This window comes from Lissotriton vulgaris, chromosome 3_1, assembly GCF_964263255.1.
Source record: "Lissotriton vulgaris chromosome 3_1, aLisVul1.2, whole genome shotgun sequence".
Classification (NCBI taxonomy): Eukaryota; Metazoa; Chordata; class Amphibia; order Caudata; family Salamandridae; genus Lissotriton; species Lissotriton vulgaris.
Window position 1 is genome coordinate 2,015,690,361 of NC_141689.1, and position 18,817 is coordinate 2,015,709,177.

The following is an 18,817-nucleotide window of genomic DNA, read 5'->3' on the forward strand; positions in this document are numbered from 1 at the left end:
AGCCAACTAAGAGGTACAGCAATATCTGAAGGTAGGGGGTCATCTGTTGACATGAGGACATCAACTAAAATGTCTAAGGTAGTGGTATCTGTGATGCAGCAGGACCTGAAACCAAAATACTAGTTGGGCAGGAAGCATGAATGTGCTATTGAGTTGAACTTAGACTGCCTTTTCAATAATCATACTGATGAATGGTAGCCGAGTGATGTTGACTATTACCGGCCCATTAGGATCTAGGTGTAGGTTTGTTTAGGAGTTGGTGGATCAGGCCTATCTTGAAAGCGTGGGAAGATGGGTTTGTATGAAAAAGTTATCTTGCATATGGTTAGATTTATTTCCTAATACATGCCTGGTCTCCTTAGAGATCAGATTGCCTCTCGAAATGCAGCCTTCAATGTATTGTACCATAGCAAAACATTGCGGATGGGCTCTAATGGAGACAATATAAGCCTTGCCAGAACTAAATTTAAGTTCCATTGCAGTGCAGGTATGAAATGTGAAGGGAAAAATTCTTAGCCACTTCAATGAATCTCAATTTTGCAACAGCAAGGAAAATGTTACTCGCGCAGTAGACATCTGCTCCTCGCATGTAGTCATGTAGATTTACATGCTGTGCATATTCTGCCATCTAGCGTTGGGCCCAGATATGTTCAAGTTGTTCTTTGAATAAGTCACATGGTTGTGCAACACCTCTTGCTGGTAATGCGAGTGAGCATCAACTCCATTGTTAGATTATTTTCTGCCATTAGGTGGGTGAGGATGGAGTGTTAATATGCAGTAAGACAAGTCTGTGTGAAAGTGACCGAAATAGAAAGAATACTGCAGCAGTCACAGGTTACCGGGGAGGAGCCTGGGCACACGTGAATCTTCAGCACAACATGCCACAGATGTCTACTGGGTAAGTAACATTTTCCATTCGAGGAAGGTTTGGCTGTAATTACACATGCTGTGCACAAAATGTGAAGTAGTCCTCCCTAAACCGGTGAGTGTTGCATTGGCTTGAAAAAGTGTATGAAGTACTGCTTGGACAACTTTTGCCTGTTGAGCTTACACATCTACACAGTACCATTTTGTGAAGGTGTGTGGTGGGTTTCCTCGGAAGGCCATAAAAGCTCCCTTTTAGCAATTGGAGTGAGCTTTTGGAGGGACTGATCAGGTTCTCTTTGCTTCAGCGTAACAGGTTATCTACATTTAACGGTCAATAACAGATGTGGAAATTACCTTCTCTTTGAGTTTTTGGGAAAAAAAAAAGAAAAATCAAGAGTATTTCTAAATGGTCTTGTTCTAGCTTGTTTTACATTTAGGGTGTAGAGAGCTCCGTCTAAAATGGAGTCTGGGTGAGAGAAAAAGGGTGTTCTATCTATTGGTCGAGGTGGAATTGCAAGATTGGTGCAGGACAACTTTGTCATTATGTACCTGAAAGAAAGGTTCTTCTATGGTTAATGCCTGGAGTTTGCCAAACTGTCGAGAGGACGATGTAGCGATTAGAAAAGCCACTTTCCAAGAAAGGAATTGGAGTCGACCTGAGTGAAGAACATCAAAAGGGGGACCCCATAAGCCCAGTGAGAATGATACTGGGAGGTTTCTGGAAGGGATTACTCTTTTGAGGATTTCCATAAAGGATTTGATAACTGGAACCGTAAGAAAAGACATCTGTTGTCTATTTTGAAGGTAAGCAGGCACAGCGCAAAGGTGGAGTCCGACAGGTAAATGCGAGTTTACAAGTCTGTTGCCTGCTACTTCTGCAGACAATGCTCTATACCACTGGTGTAAGCGAGTTAATTTGTTTAGAGTGACAATGGTTGACAAAATATTTTTAATTGCCCACATAGCATGCAGGTGTAGTGGGCATACGTGCTTCCATGAGAATGGGCAAACATTCTGGTGGTAGTTGAAGATATCCAATTTTAAGACTTCAGAAACCAGATGTTAAGGTTGAGTGACTTAGTATCTGGGTGGCATATCCATGGTTCTGTACGTGAAGGTCCAGCCTGACTGGGAGCTTCTCATGAGGATCTACGGATAGTTCCAGAAGTGTTGTGAACCATAGTTGGCGAGCCCAGGTGATTGCTACCAGAATGAGGCTGACGGATATTTGCCCTAACATCTGAACCACAAATGGAAGCGAGGGAAAAGGAGGAAAAGCGCAGGAAAATATCCCTGACCAGTTTATCCATAGTGCGTTGGCTTTGAAATGGGGTTGTGGGTTTCTCGATTTGAAGTTTCAACATTTTGCATTTCCTGCAATTGTGAATTGGTCTTCAGGGGAAAGCTCCACCGTTGAAAGTATTGGCGGAGGACTTGGGGGTGGAGTTCCCAATCGTGCACTTGTTGCATTGACCTGCTGAGGTAGACAAAGTCATTGTCCAGTCCCGGGAGGGGTGCAACTAGGTGTATTTTGTAATGGAAAGCACACCTCTAAATTTGCTGGGTGAGCAAAGAGTTGTGGAGACAGATACCCGCAACCCCTCTGTTTCTGTTGATAAGACACAGCTGTAGTATTGTCTGTGCGAAAAAGGACAACTTTTCCCACTACGTCTGGAAGAAAAGCTTTTAACGCTAGTTTAATTGTTAAGAGTTTGAAGTAATTGATGTGAATTTGCAAATGTGCCCCCCCCATCCGACGAGGGACGCGTCCGTTGTGATGGTCTCCTGTGGAATCTGGTTAAGAGTAGGCTGCTCCTGTAGCAAGCTTTAGTCCATCCAAGGAGAGAGTTGCATGCTTGCCGGCTGACCAACACTAGATCTTCCCAATGACCTTCCACTGCAGACCATTGTTGTGCTAGACATTCCTGCAACAGACATGTTTAGTTGTGATAAGGTACTATTACAATGCATGAGGCCATCATGCCCAGAAGGCGTGTAACTATTCTGGTTGTAACCTGGATATTTGTTTGAAATTGCGGAACAAGCGTCTGAAAAGACTATTCTTGCAGCATTAGGAGAAGCCAACTTTTTTTCAAATTGAGAATTACTCAGTAGTATGACTGAATTTGCTTTGGTTAGAAGTGGGATTTTAGGATAGGATAGTGAATCCAATATGTGTAAAAGATGTAAAGTGATCCAAGTGTATTCGCTGAAAACTGGCGAGTGGAACTCTATGATCCAGTTGTCCAGGTAAGGGAAGACTGACATGCCATGCCTTAGGTGAGCAGCTACTACCGCAAGGCACCTTGTGAACACTTGGAGCTGGAGTAACTTCGAAGGGTCGTACTATGAACTGATAGTGTTCGCCATTGACCCAAACCTGAGGTCAAGCAAAAAGTGATGGGTATCTAGGAATGTGAAAGCACGCATCTTTCAGGTCGTAAAGTTGCCCTGCTGTAGAAGAGGTATGATAACTTGGAGGGACACAATATGGAAATGTTCTGAGTGAAGGTATTTGTTTAGAGGCCTTAGCTAGAAAATGGGTCTGTGAGAACCATCTTTTTTGGGTATTAGAAAATCTAGGGAGTACACTTCAAACCCCTGTTGATGAGGTGGTACTTCTTAAATGGCACCTTTGAGAAAGAGGGACTATACCTCTTCCGTGCGCAATTTTATGTGCTCTGGTGAGTGTTTGGGAGGTGGAATTGTGGGCAGTGTGGTAGTTAACTCAAAGCAATAACCTTTTTGTATAATGTCCAACACCCATTGATCAGTAGTCATGTTCCACCAAATGGGTATAAACTGCTGTAAGCAGCCTCAAAAAAGTGTTTTGTGATTGAGGGGGAAGGAGTGGTAAGTCAGAGTTTGGTAGATGTGGTAGGGATATCTTTTGGGGATGGTGCATGCCTCTCATGAATCATTTCCCTTGTAGGAGACTCTGGAATAACCTCTCCCTGAGGGTGTCTGGATATGCGGGTTGTATGTTGAAGGTTTCAGGGGAAGCCTGCTGGGAGTCTCCACGGAAGGTCATGCAGCGAAAGGAACCCTGAAAAGTTGGTGTTTGAAGTGCACCCATTGCCTTTCCTGTCTTTGCTGCCTTTTCTCATTTTTTTCCAATATTTGATCTGAGGCCCAAAAATATGTTCGCTATCAAATGAGACCGAAAAGTTCTGCTGAACTTTAGGCTTAAAACCAGATATGCACAACCATGCGTGACATCAAAGGAGGCTTCAATTGATGCATTGAGCAGCTGTGTCAGCTGTTTTAGAGGCACATCCTATAGTAGTATTTGAGATCAGTTTCCCCCTCACACACTAACTCATGCCCTCTCTTACGAAATTCTTCAGGGAGGTACTGAAGGAGCACATCCATTTCGTCCAATGTGGATCAGACATACCTACTTAAGAGGCCTACAGAATCGACAATTCACCACTGGTTAGCAGATTGTGCTGCTACCCTTTTCCCCGCTACGTCTAGTCTCTTATTCTTTGTCAGGAGGGGCGCTTCTCCGATTGTTTGGTAGTTGGACCTTTTTCTATCTGTATGGACAACCAGAGTTTGGTGGAAGCTGACCTCAAATGTAAGGGGGAGGGTCAGAAGGGGAAGCTTTACATTTTTTGTCTACATGGGGAGTTCACACCCATGCATGAACAAGGTCCTGGAAAATATCCCCAGTGTGTTGCAACATACCTTTTAGCATAGGGAGATGTTGTGTGCTGTGTGGAGTAGAGTGCCTCAAATAAAAGATCCTCATCTATAGGCTCTGAATGGAGAGAACCCTTGTGAGAAGCTGCGGACCTGGCAAGTAGCTCTTCAGTTGAGCAATCATCTGAAGGAGATCAGGCCCAGAATGGGTTCGCCAGGGGGTCTGGAGTGTGCTTGCGGGATCACTGCTGCTGCAGTTGGCTGTTCCCACATGGGAACTTGGCTGTTCCCACATTAAAAATCTGCCATAGCCATCATCTGTTCAGTTAAGCGCTGAGACACCCTTGGGTAGTTGCGCGCTCTAAAAATTGCAAAAACAAACAAACATCCGCTTTTGTTATAAGGGGACAATTTTGCAGCACTGCTGCAAAGCCAGCCACCAGTAACAAAAATGCCCCCACCAGACCAAAACAGATACACACCCTCCCCTTCTGGCCCACAGGGGAACACCCGGTGCCCATACGGCCAGTCCAGCCCTGAAGGAGAGGGATTAACTGGGTAAAGATCAGGGTCAGTGTCTGCTGGGGACTCAGCATTGTAAGTGACCCAGCGGTCTAGTTGTGTTGGCCTTCTAATTCCTTGTGAATGAAAGTGGCGACACCTGTGGCTTGTATGCGAGGGGAATCTTCATGTAAGGAGTGTGGAGAAGGTGGTTCCTGCATAGCTGGATGGGTGATGGAAATGCAGGTAAGAGGCTGCTTTCTTCCTTGCTTTAGGCACTGGGGCTTCATCCAATGCTTCTTGGAAAGAAAGCTGTCTTTTTGGAGGACGTGTGTCAGCTTTAAGCAGTTAAGTGATGATCTTTCCCATCCGGATGTGAATTGCTAAATGTCTTTGGCCAACAGATTTATTATTGGAGCCGATGGAGGAGTGGCACGACCATTTCTGGGCAGAGTGTATAAGTGGATGTCGTTGGTATTAACTGTGGTTTTGGTGCAGATGGGGCCCGTCCGGATGCCTGTTTCGATGTCAGCATTTTCAGTGCTGACAGTTTTCTCAAAGACAAGCCAGTTGCGGTCAGGGCCAGGACGACTGACTTGGTTTGCTTAGCATGTGTATCGACAGCCACACATGCCTCAAACGTATCTGTTTTATGTGTATTTCCTTAAAGCATGCTCTAACTGATGACAAGCATACCCTTAAAGAGGGCAAGTTGGTCCTTTCACTTCATATGGTGTCGGAGGTACTCCACTGTCACTGATGAAAATTGTTTTTCTGGCATCTTAGGTGTTTGAACATAGATTAGATTAACAGGATTAAAGAACAAAAAGGTACACAACACAGTTGCCAAAGACATTCAGATCTTTACAGCAGAGACTGTTCTTCTAGGTACCAGGGAAAAGGCCTGTTGCTGGAGTGTGAAACAAATTGGAGTAGTAAATGGAATTTCAGCAACGAAAACAAAAAGAATATAATGCAACTATTAACCTGTGGTTCCACTGGTAAAACAAACAACTGCCAAATCTTCAGGCTTTGGAGGCTTAAAGAAAGAGAAAAAAAGTATTACAAGATTTTTAGTTTGCTATTCCTTCATATCGACAGAACCATAGCACAGGATAAAACAGATTCATACATAAATTACTTACCTTTGGTCTTTGACGGTTGGCTTTTCCTAAATCCTATAGTAAGGAAGTAAAGACAAAGATGAATGAGGACATGGAAAACAATAGTTAACTTGCAATCTTAATCTCTGCTTTACATATTACCTATTGCTACAATTGATGGACTAAAAAATATTCCATCTTGTTTTTGTTGTGTAGGAAAAGATGTTATATCCTGCTCAATGTGTTGAACCTAAATCTTACATTCTCTGATTGGTTCAGCAGAAATATGTGGAATAGAGGAGTTCCACTGGATTACACATGGTTGGAGGAAACGGGGCAAGGAAGTATACTTGGTCTTCCAGTCACCATGGGATTTTTGTAAACATGCAGGTGAAGTAAAATAAATATTGAGCTCCAGGGCACCTTACGTTTTAGTTGTTTAGGACTTGACACTCAGTTTGGAGGCTACATTGGGCAAGATATATTTTAAAAACAAATTGGACATTAAAAAAAAAAAAAAAAAAAAAACAGTAGTCGATACCAAACAGTTTTGGCCAGGCCATTAGTTAAACAGCAAAAACTGAAGAGTGATCAGGAGACTGCACTCTAAGTTGACAATATAATGGAATAATGAAGCCTTTCCGACAGTTGTCTTTGCTAAAATAATATTGCACTGGGCAGAGAGAAGTGAAATAGCAGGTCTTTGGCATCTGAAAAGGACTGGAACGAAAATTATTGGAAATAAGAGTAATCAAAAGGCAACAACGGAGTGCTGGAATATAATGAAGGGTATGCAAGGATGGACAAAGGATACAAAACAGGACGTAGGTTCAAATTGATACATCACATCTGCTAAGCTCAATGTGCAACACCTTCAGCATGTCCAAGCTTTTCCGCCACCAGCAATTGGTTCCCCTTATATGTACATGCCAGCATATAGCGTGTTGTGGACTAAAAAGCTAGGAATAATTGAAGGTGTTGCATGTGACATTGGCCCACATGGCAGCTACAAAACATTCAACCCATCTAGTCAAAAGCTAAGACATTGCATTTTTTGGCTGCAGATAAATTACACACAGGAGTGGCTTAGTCACCTGCATTTAAAATGAAGGTTCTCTACGCAGACCTCAATATCTATTTGTGTTCACTGGTATCATAAAATGATCAGGCATGTCAAGATTTGAGGGGCCTGGGACAAAAAAAAAAAAAAAACATGCCGGGACCACATTCCCATATTGGACGCAATCGAGTGGTTTAAGCCATGTTAATTGCCATAAACAAACATGGCAGGCTTGCTGGAGAAATATTATATATATATATATATATATATATATATATATATATATATATATATTATATATACATAGAAATATAAATATTCTTCAGCACACAAGTCCGGACCCTGAAAACGTAGGAGGCTTGAGAAGTTATGCCCCGCTCCAACACCACCCCAACTTCGCCAATTTGAAGGCTCTGCGCCAAGGTGGAAAAGTGATCGCAAGTGTCCCCTCAAATTATCTAGCTGACCAGAAAGTCTGGCAAACCTGGAGATGAACATTTTGTAAACTAACTGCAAAATTTCAGACGTCACACATCCTTTTTTTTTTTTAGTTTGGTGTATAAAACATCCTTAGAGAGAACAGTTCATAGAGGCAAAATAGAATATGACAGATGCATCAGAGCGCAGGGAGGGCCAAAAATAATGGGGCAGCATATAGGATTAATCTAGTCACATTAGATGCATTAAAAAACAGGCAAAAGATCATGGGAACTAGGGAACATCAAATAGATGAGACACGCAATAATGGATTTACATTTTAGTTCCTGTTAGGAATATGAAATGGAGGGCTCCTCTTGTGCACTCAGCCTTTTGTGTGGTCTGACTGAGAAGGCACTTTGTGGTACCTCCCTAACTTGATACACTTTCAGTGGGATTGATATTTTTAGATGGCCCCTTTTAACCTCATGCGCGCTAGCGGAATTCCGCTCGCACGCTGAGATTTTCTAAAACGCATGTTACGTGACGAGCTGGGCTCGTCATCAGCGTGCGAGGAGGCTACGCCATGACGAGCCCAGCTCGTCATCAACGTGGAAGGGGTTAACCTTAAGGGGCCGCCTTTCACATTAGTCTGTTCTTGGCTTACTGACTATGTCACCACGCCCCCTTTCTTGTTCTCTGCGTTTCCTGTGTTCCCGTTTGGCATTCAGTACCTTGGAGTCCCTGTTTCCTCCTGACTGTACTCGCTTCTGCCTTTGCGAGCCCAGTTATTTTGTCCCTTTTCCTTTCCTGGAGCCTGAAGTCTTCGCTCCCCTCCTGCACCAGCGAGCCCCGTAGTTTGCTCCTTTGGAGCTGGAGGACACCGCTCACTCCTCGCACCTGTGAGCTCCGCTGGTTGGTCCTCCTACCCCACGGAGCCAAACATCGTCGCTCACTTCACAACTGAGCGCCCCGCTGGTGCTCCATCTTCTACACGGAGCCGACCAGCGCAGCCTAATTCAAGTTTGTCTGGCTGCCTTTTCTAGCAGTTTTCAGATGCTTCCATCTAACTCTTGGAAGTCCTGCTGTTTTCGCTCCTCTCTCCTCTTGGAGCCATTCAGCGCAGCTCCCCCTCAGATCCTGTGAACCTACGCAGTAACGCTCATTACCGCCCTGTGGAGCCAGACCGCTTTGCTTACTTCTTGCTTATTCCCCAGAGACACCACTTTGCATATTTACATATCTATCAGCTTTTCTCTTACTCAGCAGACCCTACTATTCTTGTTGTTCTTTTCTTTTTCTACTGTTCATTTTCCTTCCTGTTTTGTGTTCCGCCTTTAATCGTTTTATTAAGGGCCGGACGTCACCCCTCTTTCTCTGCTCCGCTTCTGAAGTTTGTTTCGCAGGAGCCGGCCAGAGCTTCTCAAACTCCTTTTTCCAGTTATTTCTTTGAAGGAGGTCTTGAAAATCCTTTTTTGAGTACTCATTCATTCCCTGCCCAGCTGCTTCAGTCTTCCTGCCTGGAGCCCATTGGAGACCTCCTTGGAGTTCTTGTGTTTAAGACCTTCTCAGCTTACACACGGGGTAAGTGCCCCACTGAGATTGAGTGCATTGGAGGAGTATTAGTTAAAGTTTGCTTGTTTATTTAGCATTATTGTATACATTGTTTCTTTTTACAGTACCTGCTGTATTACCAGACTACAACCTTCTACCTCATCACCTACGTATGGGGAGCGTGGTGGACACTCCTTGGAATTTTCCCCCATACTTTTGGTTAACAGCCCTTATCGATGGCAGTCATACGCCTCCTGAGTGCTGTTCTCTAGAAGTGGGAGGATTTCTCATCTTCGCTCCTGTGGAATCTTGGCAGAACATTGATTCCGGGACAAAGCCAAGCCCACGATCTTTTTTCCACCCGAGCGAAGATTACTTCTGATGCAGGAATGTCTTTGGAGCAGACTTTACACCCTCCGACAGCTGAAAAACTAGCGGCAGTTATGGTAGAATTACAAAGTGAAGTAGGGAGACTGAGGTTAGAGAACCAGAGATTACAAGCCGAAGTCTTTCAGCTTAAATCCCAAAATGCTTCCGAGAATAAGGGATCAGGAACTATTCCCAAGACACGAAAAAACTACATCCAACCAGCGCATTTTACATTACCTACTTCCCAGGCAGGAGCATCTTCCTCCAGACACATTAGTGATATCACTCCTGTGCAGGTTACGAACACAATCCTAGTATTGATTGGGCAGCTCGGACAGGCACCCTTAATTCACCTTTTTGCATGCTACACTGTTATAAAGAAGCCAGTGAAAGTCTTAGTCCTTTGTGTTGTGGTGTACACACAGTAGCCGCTGCTTCCTGTGTACCTGACATTTATGCAGAATTTCAATTTGTTTTTAGTGAAACGGAAGCCACCAAGCTATCCCCTCATCGTAGCTACGATTGCCGCATCGATTTAATGCCTGGCTCTGAACTACCTCACAGTAGAATATATGCTATGACTCCTTCAGAAACTGAGTATCTCAAAGACTATTTAGAAGACATGCTGCAGAAAGGTTTTATCTGACACTCTACCTCCCCAGTATACTCGCCTCTATTTTTCATACCAAAACGGGAAGGAGGCTTGAGAACGTGTCTGGATTATTGCGCTCTAAATAAAAATCAGTATCAAGAACAAGTATCCCCTTCCTCTTATCTCGGTTTTATTGGACCAGCTTAGAGGGGCAAAAATATTTACCAAGATAGACCTCAGAGGAGCACATCATCACTTAGAATTAAAGAAGGGGATGAATGGAAAACTGCCTTCCGCACGATGTTTGGGTTATACGAATACTGTGTGATGCCATTCGGCCTTTGTAATGCTCCAGCCGCCTTCCAGTATTTAGTCAATGACATTTTAAGAGAATACCTAGACATATTTGTAATAGTCTACATTGATGATATTTTGATTTATTCTCAATCTGAACAGGATCATGTTATCCATGTAAAAAAGATCCTAAGCAAGTTACAAGAACATCAGTTATTTGCTAAAGATAAAACAACCTTCCATACCACTGAGAGACTTCTTGGGGTTTATCATCTCTCCTGAAGGTGTTAAAATGGATCCTCAAAAAATCAAATCTTTAGTCCAATGGCCAAGTCCTAGTTCACTAAAGGAAGTACGATCCTTTATCGGTTTTGCAAACTTTTATAGGAGATTCATTGACCATTTTTCTGAGTTGATCACCCCCCTAACAAGATTGCGGAAAAAGGGGGTGGTGTTTCATTGGACAGCAGAAACAGAACAGGCTTTTTGTACCCTGAAAGTCAGATTCACTTCAACCCCTGTAATCAAGCATGCGGTCAATACTCAACCCTATTTTGTTGAAACTGATGCCTCGCAGCTTGCCGTGGGTAGAGTTTTGTCACAACCAGATAATACTGGACATCTGGTTGCATATTTTTCCAAGACCTTGCTTCCTGCTGAACAAAACTATACAATAGGAGAAAGAGAACTGTTAGCTATTAAATTAGCATTTCATAAATGGGGGCATTATTTATTGGGATCTAAGCAGGTCATATCTATTCAGATCATAAAAACCTCCAGCTCTTCAAAACAGCCAAGGCCCTTACTACTAGGCAAATGAGATGGGTGTCTTTCTTCAGTGAGTTTGATTTTATTATTACATATCACCGGGGTCACAACATGGAAAAGCGGATGCGTTATCACTTCTTGGTCATCCAGTATCTGACTCACGAGAAGAAGGTCCCTCCATTATTCCAATGCATAAAATCATAGGAGCAGAGAAGCAGGAGTCTAAATTTCCTTGACTGCTTAGAAGACCAATACACCAAAATCCCTTTAGAGGAATAGATTAAAGACCCCGAGAACTCCAGCAGAGAGGGTTTATACTATCGTGATAATAAATTATATATTCCTTCTCGCTCCTTGCAACAACAAGTAATTAATTGGTGTCACAATAGTGTTCTAGCAGGACACCCAGGAAGCTCCAAGGCCCTGAATACTTGTCGAAGATTGTTTTGGTGGGAGAATAGGTCTCACGATGTATCTGTTTTTGTTAAGACCTGTTCCATTTGCTCTAGACAAAAGGCAACCCATTGTGCTCCTACAGGATTGTTAAAAACCATTGCTATCCCCCCTGCTCCTTGGCATTCCAATAGTATGGATTTTATAACAGATCTTCCCCATTGTCAAGGCTATACCACCATATATGTAGTTGTGGACATGTTATCTAAAATGGCTCATTTTATCCCGCTCAAAAAGGTGCCATCTTCCAAAGAATTTGTATACATCTTTTTGAACAATGTAGTACGCCTACATGGTGTTCCCTCTAATCATTTCAGACCGAGGCCCCCCAATTTGTTTCCAGATTTTGGCAGGGATTGTGTTCTTCGCTAGGAATAGACCACAGACTCAACAGCTTATCATCCTCAAACAGATGGTCAAACTGACAGAACAAACCAAACCCTTTAACAATATTTACGTTCTTTATTGGCTAGAATTACTACCTCTTGGGTACAGGTTTTGCCTTTAGCCGAATTTGCCTACAACACTACACACTCCTCTACAGCAGTTTCTCTTTACTTCTTTAATTATGCTCTACACCCAAAGTTGATCCCAATATCATTACCTACAGAATTGGAACACATTCCTGCTTTGAAAGAACATCATGTTAATATCAAGACAGTATGGAAACAGGCTAGGAGAGATTTAAATAAGGCTAAAGAAGCAATGAAACGACAAGCAGATAAACATCGCATCCAAGAACCTACATTTACGGTGGGAGAAAAGGTGTTAACAAAAAATGTAAGATTACAAGGACCTAAAAAGTTACAACCAAGATTCATCGGTCCTTACAAAATAACGAAAGTTATCACTCCTGTCACAGTAAAATTACAATTGCCCCCACAAGTCAGGATCCATCCCGTTTTTTATTGCTCTTTGCTCAAGAAATATACCCCTCCACAAGGTCCAGAAAAGATCCCGCCTCCTCCTATAATTATAAATGGTGAGGAAGAATTTGACGTTAAAGCAATATTGGATTCTCATAGACAGAGGCAAACTGCAATATTTAGTAGATTGGGTAAGTTACTGTACTGAAGATAGATCTTGGGAACCAGCAGAAAACATCCATGCTCCCAGATTACTCAGGAAGTTCCATGTTTTACACCCAACTAAACCTCTTCCCAGCCATTTGTGCCAGCGACCTGCATCCTGCCCTGCCATTGTGCCTGGTATCGTTGCCTGCATTGATCACTATTGTGCCAGCTAATTGTGCCTGTGACCGCATCTACTACTGTGCCAGCTTATTGTGCCTGTGACCGCATTCTGTGCCCTGATTGTGCCAGCGATTGTTTTTGCTTGTGCCCACGACCTCCCTTGCCACCTCGACCAGCATTTGTTGTTGTGCCTTCAGCCCGTCCATGCCGCCGCTGCTCCCCCGCAGCCCCACCCCTGCTCCCTCCAGCTCCTACTGACCATACCCCGCCCCCGCCTCCCAGCTGCCCCTCCCTTCCACAAACAACCTTAGGTGATAGCGCAAGACTAGGAGCTGTGTCCAGCCTGACTCCGGTCGGAACTGGTCGGTCCTCTCGTAGCTCTTCCCAGCCATTTGTGCCAGCGACCTGCATCCTGCCCGGCCATTGTGCCTGGTATCGTTGCCTGCATTGATCACCATTGTGCCAGCTAATTGTGCCTGCGACGGCATTTTGTCTTGTGCCAGCTAATTGTGCCTGCGACCGCATCTACTACTGCGCCAGCTTATTGTCCCTGTGACCGCATTCTGTGCCCTGATTGTGCCAGCGATCGTTTTTGCTTGTGCCCACGACCTCCCTTGCCACCTCGACCAGCATTTGCTGTTGTGCCTTTAGTCCGTCCACGCCGCCGCTGCTCCCCCGCGGCCCCACCCCTGCTCCCTCCAGCTCCTACTGACCATACCCCGCCCCCCGCCTCCCAGCTGCCCCTCCCTCGCTCCGCCCCCCTCCACTATCCATATATGACAGATGGACCTTCGCGCAGCGTTCACGTGCTGTGGATGCGCCCTATGCGTGCCAAAGGTAAGCCCGACTACGCCCGCCCGCGCCTGGACTGCGCCCAGCGCCCGACACCCTGGCCCCCGTAAAACCCACTCCACCCGCATAACGTACGATGCCGTAACCCTCTCATCACTTAACCCCGGCCGACTCCCATTCTGCTACCAAGCCGCCCCAGGGCACACCCAGGGACCCTTCACCTGCCACTCCTGCAAGTTCGACTGCATCAGGAGCCACACCAAATCCACTAACCCCAAACAGAACTCCTACACTAACCACCTAAAATGCATCCTACTCAACACCCGCTCGGTTCACAAACATGCCATTGACCTTTGGAACCTACTCGACACCACATCACCGGACGTCGCCTTCCTAACAAAAACCTGGATGAACGCATCATCCGCTCCTGACATCACCATAGCCATCCCGGACGGCTACAAGATCATCCGAAAGGACCGCACGAACCAAACAGGAGGAGGCATCGCTATCGTCCATAAAAACCCCATCCCCGTCACAACCAGTTCTGACGACAACCTCGCTATCGCCGAACACCTTCACTTCCAGATCCACACCGACCCCAAGACCACACTCATCTACAGGCCACCAGGACCCCGCACACAATTCTGCGAAGACATCACTGACTTTATCACCCCACACGCCCTCCCCTCCGAGGAGTACATTCTACTGGGAGACCTCAATTTCCACCTAGAAAAGTGCAACGACAACAACACCACCACCCTTCTGGACAACCTCGGACTCAAACAACTTGTTGACACCCCCACCCACTATGCCGGGCACACGCTCGACCCAAACTTCACCTCCAGCAAGCACATCTCCTTCAATCACACCACAGCTCTCCATTGGACGGACCACTGCTGCGTTCACTTCAACTACAAAAAGACCACGACCCACAACCAATTCTCAGAAGAAACTGGAACAAAATCACCACCGACCAGCTCTTCACATCGCTTCACCAAAACCCTCCTGCCAACTCATCGGACCCTAACCAAGCAGCCACCAACCTCACACAATGGATCACCCACAGCGCTGACGAATTAGCACCCTTGAAAAAACATCAAATCAAACAAGGTAGCATAAAAGCCCCCTGGTTCAACGATGACCTTAAGAAATCCAAGAAGCTCTGTCGCACCCTCGAGAGAGCCTGGAGAAAAAACCCAACCACTGACAACCTGGCCACCTTCAAGAACGCCACCCGCAAACACCACCAACTGATCGGATCCACCAAGAAATCAGCATTCAAGGATCGACTCGACAACGCCCACAACAGCAAGGAACTATTCAACATAGTCAAAGCATTTACCAACCCCACCGCCAGCACCAACGACATCACTCCCTCACAAGTCCTGAGACTCCCATGCCTCATTCTTCCACAACAAAATCGCCGACATACATAACAGCTTCGACAGCCAGTCCAGAGACCAGTCCACTCCACCCACCTCCGAACCAAACCCCCCTTGAACAACCTCTGCGCATGGAACCCAATCACCACCGAAGACACCATTTCGCCTGATGAACTCCATCCACTCAGGATCCCCAACCGACCCATGTCCCCACCACATCTTCAACAAAGCAGACTCCATTATCGCACTCCATCTCCGAGACGTCATCAACTGCTCCCTCAACTCCGCTACCTTCCCGGAAAGCTGGAAACATGCCGAACTCAGCGCCATTCTGAAAAAACCCACTGCAGACCCCACCGAACTTAAGAACTACCGCCCCATCTTGCTTCTCCCATTCCCTGCCAAAGTCATTGAGAAAGCCGTCAACAATCAGCTCGCCGCCTTCCTCGAATCCAACAAATCCCTCGACACCTCTCAGTCCGGCTTCAGAGCCAAACACAGCACCGAGACCGCCCTCATCGCAGCAACAGACGACATTCAAACACTACTGGACAACGGAGAAACAGTTGCCCTCATCCTACTTGACCTCTCCGCAGCCTTCGACACAGTCTGTCATAACACCCTTATACAACGCCTCAGCAACGTCTGAATACAAGGAAAAGCTTTGGAATGGATCATCTTTCCTCGCCGGCAGAACCCAGAGAGTCCATCTCCCCCCTTTTAGATCAGAGGCCTCCGAAGTCATTTGCGGCGTACCACAAGGATCATCACTCAGCCCTACCCTCTTAAACGTATACATGAGCCCCATCGCGCGACAACACAACCTCAACATCATCTCCTACGCCGACGACACACAGCTGATCCTCTCCCTCACCAAAGACCCAAACACCGCCAAAACCAACCTAACGAAGGGATGAAAGAAGTAGCCGAGTGGATGAAGAACAGCCGTTTAAAACTTAACTCGGACAAAACGGAAGTCCTCATCTTAGGTTCATCCCCCTCCGCCTGGGATGACTCATGGTGGCCACCGGCCCTGGGAACCGCACCCATACTGACGGACCACGCACGGAACTTGGGCTTCATCCTGGACTCCTCACTCCCGATGACCAGACAAGTCAACGCCATCTCATCATCATGCTTCAACATCCTATGCATGCTCAAAAAAACATTCCGTTGGACCCCACCGAAACAAGAAAGACGGTCACCCACGCACTGGTCACAAGCCGACTGGACTACGGAATCACCCTTTACGCCGGAATCACAGCCAAACTACAGAAAAAACTCCAACGTATCCAAAACGCCTCAGCCAGACTCATACTAGACATGTTATGTTATAAGTTATATGTGGTTTTATAACGCGCTCCGATAGTCAAGACTGTCCTGGCGCGGGGAAGAAACTGAAACAGAGTGGAAAAAGGAGTATGCTATTCATGAACTTGAAAGAGGTGAGTTTTAAGCAGTTTTTTAAAATTGGTCAGATTGGGAGCGTGTCTAAGAGCGTCTGGCAGGGCGTTCCACATTTGAGCTCCCTTTACCGTAAGGGATTGTCCACCCAGGCGGACTCTTCTAAATCTGGGGACGACCACCTGCTTTTTGGAGGTAGATCGCAACTGACGGGTCGGGAGGTAGAGTGTGAACCTTTTGGCTAGATAGGAAGGGCACGGTCCATTGAGGGCTTTGTAGACGATGACCAAAGTTTTAAAGCGCACTCGTTGTGCCACAGGAAGCCAGTGAAGACCCTTCAACTGTTTGCGAACGCTGAGTCTCCTGGGGATGTTGAAAATGAGTCTCACCGTAGCATTCTGGACTACCTGTAACTTTCTGATCATATAGTCAGGAGCCCCTAAATAAAGGGCGTTAGAGTAGTCCAGACGGGAGAGTACCAGAGCCCTGGCTACCGTTTCGTTGGCCGTTTGTGGAAGGAGGGGAAAGAATTTGCGAAGAGTGGTCAGGGTTCCAAAACACGTCCCGGTCAAGTGTGAGATCTGGTCGCGGAAACATAAGTCGGCTCCGAACCAAATGCCCAGGTTCTTGGCAATCCCGCTCTCTCCTGTTGGGCATGTTGATCCACAGGGCCAAATAGACTCCTTAAAGTCAATGGGGAATTGGCCGTAGAGCAGGATTTCTGTTTTATCCTCGTTGCATTTGAGGCATGATTTAGCTAGCCAGGCAAATAGAGGATAGGCATTGGCGTACTCCAGAGGTGCACAAGTTCTCCTTTTTCCAGGTGAAGAGAAGCTGGGTGTCGTCGGCCTTAGCCATTATCTTGGCACCCCAGCTCTCTGCCAGCCGGATCAGAGGAGTTAAATAAATGTTAAATAAAAGGGGACTTAAGGTCGAGTCTACATCCCCCGCAAAGATCACATTTTCGGTCACCTGAAAGACCTCCACTGGCTCCCCGTCAACAAGAGCATAACGTTCCGTCTCCTCACCCACGCACACAAAGCCCTCTACGACCTAGGACCCGATTGCCTCAATACGCGCCTATCCTTTTACGCGCCTATCCTTTTACACCCCCACCCGCCAGCTACGATCTTCCAATCAAACCCTCGACGCTTTCCGCGCATCCACAGAGCCACCATGGGGGGGGAAGATCCTTCTCCCACTTAGCGGCCAAGACCTGGAACACTCTCCCCACCCACCTCCACCTCACACAGAACCACCTCTCCTTCAGAAAACAACTAAAAACTTGGATATTTGATAAGTAAAATACCCCCCCCCCCCTTCCTCAAGCACCTTCAGACCCTCTGGGTGTGTAGTGCGCTATATAAGTGCTGACTTGACTTTAAATGGAGGGCTCCTCTTGTGCATTCAGCCTTGTGTGGTCTGACTGAGAAGGCACTTTGTGGTACTTCCCTAACTTGATACACTTTCAGTGGGATTGATATTTTTAGACGGCCCCTTCTAACCTTAAGGGGCCGTCTTTCACATTAGCCTGTGCTTGGCTTACTGACTATGACCCCACACCCCCTTTCTTGTTCTCGGCATTTCCCGTGTTCCTCTTTGGCATTCAGTACCTTTGAGTCCCCGTTTCCTCCTGAGTCCCCGTTTCCTCCTGAGTCCGCTCGCTTCTGCCTTTGCAAGCCCAGTTATTTTGTCCCTTTTCCTTTCCTGGAGCCTGAAGTCTTTGCTCCCCTCCCACACCAGTGAGTCCCGTCATTTGCTCCTTTGGAGCCGGAGGATGCCGCTCACTCCTCGCACCTGTGAGCTCCGCCGGTTGCTCCTCCTTCCACACGGAGTCGAACAGTGTCGCTCACTCTTCACAACTGAGAGCCCCGTTGGTTGCTCCATCTTCCACACGGAGCCGACCAGCGCAGCTTAATTCAAGTTTGTCTGGCTGCCTTTTCTAGCCATTTTCAGACGCTTCCATCTAACTCTTGGGAGCACTGCGGTTTTCGCTCCTCTCTCCTCTCGGAGCCATTCAGCACAGCTCCCCTTCAGATCCTGTGAACCTACGCGGTCATGCTCATTACCGCCCTGTGGAGCCAGACCGCCTCGCTCACTTCGCTTATTCCCCAGAGACCCCACTTTGCATATTTACATATCTATCCGCTTTTATTCTACTCAGCAGACCCTACTATTCTTGCTGTACCTTTCTTTTTCTACTGTTCATTATCCTTCCTGTTTTGTGTTTGAGGGAGTTGATGTTCCGCATTTAATTGTTTTATTAAGGGCCGAACGACACCCCTCTTGAGGTAGTTTCTGCTCCACTTCTGAAGTTTGTTTCGCAGGAGACTGCCAGAGCTTCTCAAACTCCTTTTTCCAGTTATTTCTTTGAAGGAGGTCTTGAAAATCCTTTTTTGAGTACTTACTCATTCCCTGCCCAG

The 18,817-nt window shown here is 46.2% G+C and overlaps 1 protein-coding gene across 8 annotated transcripts in view; it reads right to left on the reverse strand.

Moving 5' to 3' along the window:
• ACSL1 (acyl-CoA synthetase long chain family member 1) overlaps positions 1-18,817 on the reverse strand; it is a 408,120-nt gene that overhangs the window by 119,026 nt on the left and 270,277 nt on the right. For all 8 annotated transcript variants that reach the window (XM_086962488.1, XM_086962494.1, XM_086962493.1 and 5 more), the window contains exons 8-9: positions 6,159-6,191; positions 6,001-6,052 (exon numbers count right to left, since the gene is read on the reverse strand). In XM_086962488.1, coding sequence (XP_086818614.1) covers positions 6,001-6,052; positions 6,159-6,191 — 85 coding nt within the window. The remainder of the gene's footprint in view (positions 1-6,000; positions 6,053-6,158; positions 6,192-18,817) is intronic.